The sequence below is a fragment of the Mangifera indica genome, chromosome 20 (assembly GCF_011075055.1).
Source record: "Mangifera indica cultivar Alphonso chromosome 20, CATAS_Mindica_2.1, whole genome shotgun sequence".
Lineage (NCBI taxonomy): Eukaryota > Viridiplantae > Streptophyta > Magnoliopsida > Sapindales > Anacardiaceae > Mangifera > Mangifera indica.
Window position 1 is genome coordinate 2,211,220 of NC_058156.1, and position 9,870 is coordinate 2,221,089.

Here is a 9,870-nt window from a genome sequence, read left to right on the forward strand (position 1 = left end):
ATTTAATAAGTTAAGATAAAATAATAATAAAAATTAACATTGGGTTGACAATGTTTCAATATTTAAGATGAAAGTAGTAATTAAATTACTTTTTATATTATTTATCACATTATCATTGATAATAAAAGATTATTAAAAGTTTTATTATTTTGCAAACCAAACAAGTCATAGAAAGATTATTCCAACTAAACGCCCCTAGGGTATAACAGTGCCAATGGTGTTGTGTATCGCCAATGGTGTAAAGCTATAGGCTAACAATACTGCTCCGATTAGGACTTAATTATAATATCCTCAGGTACGTTTCAAGGGTATTTATGTCTTTTGACTCTGTTTTGAGACATTTTTAGTTTTAAATATATACGTTCAAATGTATGTGTGTGTGTGTGTATATATATATATATATATATGTAAAAATAAAACAATTACAAAAAGACAAAGGTATATATATAGATATATATCTATATTAAAAAGTATGTATATATATATAAAGAGAGAAAAGACGAAAAGGGAGAACTTTATGCCTTTTTCCATCTTCTTTTGTCGTCTCTTTCAAAGGAAAACAACCTTCTTCATGTTTTTTTCTTTGTTTTTAGAAGGAAAGTAGATGATTTGAAGGGTTTTGAAAGAAAAGTAAGGAAAGAAAATAAAAGAAAACACTTTTGAGGCCTTGGTAACTAAAATATCTCATTCTTTTCCCTTTACCTATGTTTTTATATATATATATATGATGAAATGTTATATGAATATGTTAGTGTGTTTTGGTGTTAATCTAAGGTGGTTTTGGTGATAAAAGAAGTAAGACAAAGATGAGAGAGCCAACTTGATAAAGATTGGTTTTAAATAAGATAAGTGGAATCATTCTTAGTATGTTTCATGTTTTATATTTTTGGTTCCTTTGCTCTATGTTATAAATGATGATTTTGAAGTTGAAAAGTGTTGTTTTGTCATTTGGGATAGCTATGTGTGTGATTTTGTTCATGACAGAGAGTTAAAAAATATTTATAATTTTGCCATTGATTTTATCCCACATTTTAACTAACTAATCTGATGAATCATAAGTGTTCTTATAGCTTTTTGGAAAGCTCTTTGAATCTTCTTTTCAATGATATATAGTTTGTATGAATTAGAGATCATTTGAACTGTTAAATTATATGAACAAAAAAACTGTTTTATCAAATAAATAGTAAATACAGTTTTTTGCCATTGATTTCATCCCACATTTTAACTAACTAATCTAATGAATCATGAGTGCTATTATAGCTTGTTGGAAAACTCTTTGAATCCTCTTTTTAATGATATATAGCTTGTATGAATTAGAGACCTTTTGGATTATTAAATTGCTTGAACAAAAAGACTATCCTACCAAATGAACAAATTAATGAACATTAATTTATAGTTTTTGGAAAGAAAGAAAGGAGAGAAAAAGAAAATAAAAAGAAAATAAAGAAAAACAAGAAAAGAAATTTGGAGCTCAAGATTCAGAAGTCGTCCCAAGAATATGGTCTGGTAGGTTATGGATAGTTTTAGATGAAAGTAAGATTAGTAAGAGATAATGCACACATGCATGCTACGAACTATGAGAGGGCACTTTACGCTACACCACCTACAGTAGGACACATCTGTAGAGAACATAGACTCATAGTAAGGCCCGCTTACAGTAGAGTATGCTCGTAATAAAACACAATTCAGATTCAAAAATGTGTAATGAGAGAAAGGAAAAGAGCTCGAGCTTAGAAAAGTATCAAATCTCTGTAGTCAACTTCCAAAAAGTATCAAATAGACACCAAATGAGACAAAGTGTGACCTAAATAGTCAAGGATAAACTAAATTATCCCTTCGGTTCTTTGAGGAGGTTATGATGTGAAATTGAGTCCTGAGGGTGATATAGAACAAAAAAAGAGATAGTTTACTTAATTTTTTCCCCTTATTGAGTTTTCTTATCTCTCACTTCCTTTTCTTTTATGATTGCAGATACAGGTGATCGAAGTAGCTGCAAGGCAAGGTCAAGTTAGCGAAGATAGATCTAGGTTAGGGCAGGTTATCTATGGTTTTTGTTACATGCATATGATATTGTTGACTTTTGGCCTATTCAAATAGTTGTACAATTGTATCTAGGGGTATGTATATAATTACCCCATGATCTCAGATGTTTTCAAATGAGTTTTTATATGGGATATATACATATTTTGTTCACTTCTAGATTTTCAGTTTTCTCAAAATAATTTCGAAACGCTTTTAACGATGAGTTCATTTAAAAATTTGTTTTAAAATAAATGCTCAAGATAGTAATTTGTAATATTTTTCCTCCTAAAGGTAGCACTTTTAGGGAGAGATGTTACATTAATGTTCATGGTTTAAATTTGGATAAATTGAGATATGTTGTTGGCATTGTACAGGTACTACTGCATTGTCAATAAAAGATTTTATCAATAACAGAAATAACACGATGAGAAACATTATGGGAAAAATATTGGAGGGATTGGTTGGTCACAAATGTAAAGAAAGTAATCAAACTATATTTGTCTAGTTGGCCACGAAAGTAAAGAAAGCAATCAAACTATATTTTGATAGTTAGATGATATATTATCTTGTAATTAATACATAATCTGAATACTCAATTAAATAATTAAAATTGGTATACGTATATAATTGTTGCAAAGAAAAATAACAAAAGATTTCTGAATTTCTTGATCTGGTCTACTTCAAAAGAAAGGAAAAAAAGAACTCTCTTAAGTGGGAGGAATCTTGAAAGGTAAATCAGAATTCTAGATGGGCTCTTTTTCAGGCTACTTGAGAGCCAAGCTTAATACATTATGACAATTACGTTTCTTTGGACTACTTGAGAGCCAAGCTTAATACAGTATAACAATTAAATTTTTTACTTCTTATTAGGGCTGAATAACAATGTCCCACCCAAACTTTGATGAAATCAATTTGTCACTCTTTAAGTTTTAAAAAGTTTATTTACTCCCCATCTTTTAATCTTAATGAAAACTATTATATGAAAAGGCCAAAAAAAAAAAATTATCCTAAAATCCTTTAATTTGTTTTAATAAACATTATCTAAACCTTCCTCATCTCTATCTCCATTATTACCATGGCCATTGTCACCATTATTACCACCATCAAAATAAAGATAAAGACAAATTCGAAGGTGTGAATATTTTAATTTGCTTGTCAATTTCTTTTTCTCCCCTTCATAAGTTTTATCTTCTATTTTATGATATTAGAATTTAGTCATAATTTATTCTTGATAGAAAAGTCAAGGTATTGAATAAATGAAGAAAGTTGGGTATAGGTGAAGAGTAATATTAATTTGGTCGAAAACTAGTGAAAGCCATTAGAGATCTTTCAGACGTAAACAAAAGTAAATGCTTTCTAGCCGAGGCCATGAAGGGAAGCCAGCAAATTGGACAAAGGAAGAAAGATTCACCACAAACAGGAAGTGAAGTGGACAAAGTTTGATTTGCCAAGATGGGGAGTATATCACCTCTAGAGAATAATATAGAGCTCTTAATGACATATAATAGCTCTACTTATAGATCTACAATTACAATTTCAATTATCCCATAAGAAGAAGGAATTGAAGAGGTTGGTTGGAAGTTATTTGCCATAAGGTGAGGTAAGTATACCTTTTATGATGAATCAATAAGAAAAGTTAGTTATAATATTGGTAGGGAAAGACTTATGAACAAAAGGGCTTTTGATAGGCTTGGTAAATTTGATTTTAGAAAAAAAATTTGTGTCCAACAATCGTTTGATCCATAATAAGCATCAACTTTTTTTCAATAATGACATTTAAAAAAGGATTTCAATTAGATTTGATTACATGCATAGATGCAAAAATGGTCAAGTTCTTAGTGATTAAATTATAAGCATTACCTCCGTAATCATTTGTTAAATCCATCCATTCTATGCCCTCACTTTTAAAGAATGCCCATTAGTTTTACCAATTAAAACATATTTATAAGAATTGGAGATGGTGACGCTGGGAATAATGAAGGTTGTAATTGTGGTAACAATAAAGATATAAATGAAAAACACATTGAGTTAACGGGTTGGAGAATAAATTAAATGATTTTAGGGCAGAATGACCTTCCAATCTTTTCACATAACGATTCCTATCAAGTAAACTAGATGACGGGCGAACAAATAAACTTTTCAAATTTGAGGGATGGACCTGTCATTTCAAATAAATTTGGGTGCGCAGAATAAACATCACCAACGTAGCTTGTGAGCTACGCCGGTAGTCTGTCCAATCACTCAAATGACTGAGAACATAAACAAGTGATCGCCTTGTTTCCTCCTATTATTTCTCAAAGACCAAATTTTTCCCTATAAAATTGAAGCAGGGATATCTGGCTGAATCAGAAATGGAGCGTGTGGTGGGTTACAGATTCCATCCAACTGATGAAGAAATCATCCGTCTTCTTGAGCAGAAGAGGCGTGACCCTGATTTCTCTGTCCATGCTATTTCTGAGGCTAATATCTATGACTACGAGCCTTTTCAGCTAACTAGTAAGTGGGTTCTTGCTATCAGTTATAAAATTGATTTAAAATAATGTTTCTAACAGTTGTTTTGCTTTGGGTGTGGTACAGGGCTTTCACGAATACCGTCCAGTGAAAAATGGTGCAACTTTTTCTGTGCCCCAGATTATATAAATGTTGATACTAGTCGTTTTAGTAGAGCAACTAAGATGGGATACTGGAAGCTAACCGGTGAACCTCGTAAAATTAAGACTAAACGCAGTAATAAGGTAATTGGTGCCAAAAGGATTTTGGTATTCTATGAACGTCATGGTGGTTCTAAGGGGATTAAGACTGACTGGGTTATGCATCAGTATTCTGTCAACAATGATCCTCTTTATAAGGTATATGTACCTTTCGTTTCTGATTTATTTGCTTGGTGTTTAGCTATTGTACATTTGGCTTTGCATTGAACTTCACTATTCATTATGTTTTGCTTAATTTCCTTGCTTTAGTGATGATCATCTGAGGAAGGCAAAACTTCTGCTAATGTTCATTTTGTAAACTGGGCTGACCTAAGTGAAATGTTGCCTACTTAGTTCTCTTGATTGATTGTGTTAGTGTGTTTCACTGATTTAAGATAGAAATTAATGTGCTAGATTCTTGCTTTCAATTTAGATATGATTGGATTAGCCTCAAAATATTCAGAACTACAGGTTCATTTCTGTGCTGTCTTTTGTTAACATGTTGTGGGTGGTAACTAAGTTAACTCGCAGAATTTTTCACCCTGTATGGTAGGTCTTGGGAAACTTAGATTTTCAGATTTGGGAGTTGGATTGCGGTAGGTGTGCTAGGAAAAAGAAAAATTTGAATGAATGCCATGTTCAGATATAGATAGCTACATGGATTTTTTCATTTGCTTATATCTTATTCGTGAATAATGTAAGAAGTTTATATATTTGTTTTTAAATCTAAGTAAGACTATTATTCATTTGGCAAAAGATATTTAGTGCGAGGTTTATTTCGATGGATGAGAGTTCAATTTTTTTACTTTTAGTTCTCCTAGAATTTTGGTAACTAGTACTTTATTGTTGTTGGTGGAAATTTGCTATTGCTGGAAATTAAATGTTGGTTCACAATTACAGAATAGCAACTCATTTTCTGTGACAATTATTTTGTGTAGAAGGATTTTGTTGTGTATTGCGTAAAAAGAAAAAGGGATAAGAAGTATAATGTTTTAACCAACGTTAAAGCTCAACAAAAAAAGAAGCCCCATGTATCAACCAGGAATGATGAACCAAGTCATAGTATTGCTTTTGCTAATGGCTGTCCTCCAGAATTGCAGTCACAAATTGCAGAAGACACTGCAGAATTTCAGTCTAATTTTGCAGAAAATGCTTCTATAGAAGCACAGCTAACACCAAGCAATTGTTCAGCTTCCTCTCCTAGATATCAAGTTACAGAAAATACTTTGCAAGTGGATCCACACGATCTTGCAAAATCAGATATGCTCTATGAGAGTAATGGGTTGGATCACACATCTCCCTCGGCACTGCAGTCGCATCCAGGACAGGGACCCTCATATTCTAATGTCTCTAGTAATGACAAAGATGTATTGGATTCGCCATTTGGCAGTAAGAGAGAAGACAACTCTGTGAATCCACAGCAGCATATCCAGACTTCATACCCTTACGAAGACACAGGAGATAGTACCCATCCTCATAACTTCAACTTGACAAATTCAGTAGCTGGATTTGGCTGTGGAGTTAGCAGTGAATGGGACTCTGAAACGTTCATTGAAACTGTAAGAGTTGTATTTGAGTATAATCCACAACCAGATGCTGTATCTTTGACATTGTAATATTTTTTCACTCTAGCTGGATATTCCAAAATATGTAATCTTTAATTATTGTTATATGATGTCTTTCTGGAGTTTGTTCTTTAGAACATTGGAGAACTCCAATTTGTTTGTACCCATCGATACTACTGAAAACAATATGTAGGGCTGGTACATAGTTGTTTTTTTTCTCCTATATGATTACTGTGAGGATGTCATAGAATAGCTAAAAGAACTGTTTCATTTCATGTTCCTGATTGATCACTTGAGTTGACTACAAGCTCATCGCGCATGGTTCTCGATAAGAGGAGATGCCTCCATGCCAGGAAATGGTGCCTTCCTAGTGGCTTGAGTTTTGGTTTGTGCGACAAACACAAGTTGTTATCTGCATGCCAAAGACTAACACCATTGTGACCTAGGTTGCATTATGCTCGCCAAAGGGATGCCTCTAGAGAAGCAGCAGGTTCATGGCACAAGTTATCCATATGCACGATGTTTGCACACTAATCTCCATGCCATTTTTGGCGCGACTTATGTCCTGCATTTCGAACAGCAGTCGAGGTGTTATGTTCAAAAGCTTCACTCGATTGTCCTATTTGTGTCCTATTTGCCTGCAACATCTCGCTCAACCTAGACGGTTATAGCATTTTAGGAGGCATTCTTGGTGATGCGAGCTATAGAGAGTGCTTCTTCAGAGGAAGATAATAGATGGGTTGTTATACAAACTTGTAGTTAAAGGAACCAAGAATTTTCCAAAAATAATCCTTTCGATAAATACCCGAGAGAATCAATTTTCATTTATGCATCCATAACATCACTAAAGGCAGAAACAACTTGTAAAAGAAGGGATGGCTTCACTGTTACTTTTGAAGAAGAAACCGTGACATTTATGGAGAAAGACAACAAAAGGAGAAGAAGATTCTAGACAACTTGTAAGGGAAGGGGACAAGTTTTTGGTTTTTCTAACTTCAATACTTGTCGAGGAAGGATTTCACCTTTATAATCAAATTGAAAGTGGGGAAGTCAGATGGTGGGGTCTTCGTTAAGTATTGCTTGTTTTTTGTGTATGTAAAGAAGTGATCGCCATCGCCCATTTGCCATCAGATCAAATTCTTCAAATGGGTGTTCTTGTTGCTTTTAGATTTCATCCAGCTGATGAAGAAATCGTGCATCTTCTTGAAATGGAAAGGCTTGACTCTGATTTCTCTGTCCAAGATATTATTGAGACTAAAATTTACGATTTCTAACTAGGTGAATTGTTTGGTATGTGGCTCAACATTATCACTTTAAATGTTAAAAGTCCATGAACGTTTCCTTATTTGTTATTTTCCTGGTTTTGATTCAGGGCTTTCACAAAATCAGTCCAATGGAAAATGGTTTAGCTTCTTCTGCACAACTGATTATGTAAATGCTGATAGCAATAGTGTTCGCATAGCAACTAAGGTGTCCACTAAAACCGACTAGGTTCTTCTGCCAAAGACAATACTCTTTATAAGGTATCTTCTAGTTTCCTTTCTTATTTATTTGCTGGGTTTTGACCTGAACATTTGCCTTTGCTTTCAGTTTTATTGTTCATTATGCTCAAAACATGTCATGTCTCTGAAATTATGAAAGAAATTTTAATCTTTGTTTTTCACTTCATCCTATAATCTGGCTGGAAAACTGTTAATCATTTGGTTAGCAAAATAGTTGTTCTGCTTGCGGCTAGAACTTTGGCTAGTGCTAATCTGCCATTTTTTTTAATGAAAATTATATTGATGCTGTAGCATTTATAGTTAGCAAGCTCATTTCTTCTTGACCAATAATTTGTGCAGAAGGATTTTGTTGTGTGTCGTGTAAAAAATATGGAGATAAGAAGCGTCGTAATTCAACCAAGGTCAAAGGTCAACCGCAGAAAAAGTTTTGTACTTCAACATATGTTGAACGTGAACGACAAGGCATACCCGGTTTCTAATTTCAGAAATCATGTTGCAGAAAACACTTTTCTGAAATCACAATTACCACCAAATAGCAATCTGCTTCATAAGTTCAGAAATCATGTTGAAGATACTTCGATTTCTGAATCTAGAGATAGTCTTGAAGAAAATACTTCAATTTCTGAATCTCGGAATCTTGTTGAAGAATCGTCGATTTCTGAATCTAGGAGTCATGCTGATCTATGTACTTCAATTTCTAAATCTAGAGATTGTGTTGAGGAAAATACTTTGGTCTCTTAATCTGAGAAAATGTTGTGTCAAGGAAAATACTTTGGTCTCTTAATCTGAGATAATGTTGAAAGAAAATACTTCTCCAGAATTGCAGTTACTATTACAGTTTCTGCCAAGTAACCATATGCTTTCTAATTCTATAAATCATTTTGGAGAAAACGCTTCTCCAAATGGCTAATTGATTTCTGAATGTAGAAATCATGCTAAAGAAAATACCTGTCCAGAATTGAAGTTATTGCCGCAGTTACCAGCAAATGACTATCTGATTTCTGAATCTAGAAATCATGTTGAAGAAAATAGTTCTCTAGATTACTGCAATTTCTACCAAGTAACTACACAATTTCTGAATCTAGCAATCATGTTGAATAAAAAAAACTCCCCAAGAATTGCAGTTACTGCCACAGTTTTTACCAAATAACAATATGATTTCTAATGCTAGAAATCTTGTTGAAGGAATATTTCTCCAGAACAATCAGAATGGCAATCAAGTAACAATTTGATTTCTAATTCTGGAAATCATATTGTAGAAAGTGCTCTGCCAGTGTATTCTGATCTGCCTACAATATCAAATGCACTAAGTGAGGGTAATAAGCCAGATGAGGCCATTTCTCAACACCGCAGTCACCTACAAATCAAGAACAAGGATCTTCATATTCTAGTTTCTCTAGTAGTGGCTATCCTCCATTTGGCAGTGAGCAGGAGAATGACATGAATCCAAAATCAGGAATCCATCATCCTTATAAAGGAACCGAACACAGTATTCTTCACCGTTACTGCCATTCACTAGAGACGGGTGGAGGATTAAGTGGTGGGGATAGCAGTGACATATAGACTCTGAGACCTTGAACAAATGGGTAAATGATATATATGTGTAATACCCCACATGAATAATCTTGTTATATTGTAGTTGTTCTTGGATTTTGTTATTAATAACACTTTGAGAACTCAATTTGTGTATTCTTATCTTGTATGTAATAATATATCGAAGTTCTGGGCATGTCAAGTAAAGAGTTTTAAGAGATGCAATGGTTCCTAGATAAAATTAAAAAGTTTTGGTTTATGTCATTCAACAGACTTTTGATTGTACTTATAAACAACTGATCTCTCTTTTGGACATAACATCATTGAATGGACTCAAAATCTATTTAAGTGATTTGTTTATTCGGCCCAAAGAAGTCTCAAAGGAAGTCCATCCCAAGGCCAAGATGTCCAAGCCTCATTAGGAAGCCCATTGAGTTTAAAATTGAGTAATTAGTTGCTTTGGAACTAAATAAGAAGTTGGTTGATAAAGTTGGGTAACATGGTTCCTAAATTTAGAGAAAAAAGGAACAACTTTTGTCTCCTAGCATATTTAGAAGA

At 33.4% G+C, this 9,870-nt stretch overlaps 1 protein-coding gene across 1 annotated transcript; it reads left to right on the plus strand.

The window, feature by feature from the left end:
* The first annotated feature begins 4,263 nt into the window (after window positions 1-4,263).
* On the plus strand, window positions 4,264-6,500 carry LOC123203954 (NAC domain-containing protein 96-like). The gene is made up of 3 exons (XM_044620449.1): window positions 4,264-4,518; window positions 4,600-4,871; window positions 5,651-6,500. The coding sequence occupies exons 1-3, from the start codon at window positions 4,374-4,376 to the stop codon at window positions 6,326-6,328; spliced, it is 1,095 nt and encodes a 364-aa protein (XP_044476384.1). The 5' UTR covers window positions 4,264-4,373; the 3' UTR covers window positions 6,329-6,500.
* The last annotated feature ends 3,370 nt before the right edge of the window (window positions 6,501-9,870 follow it).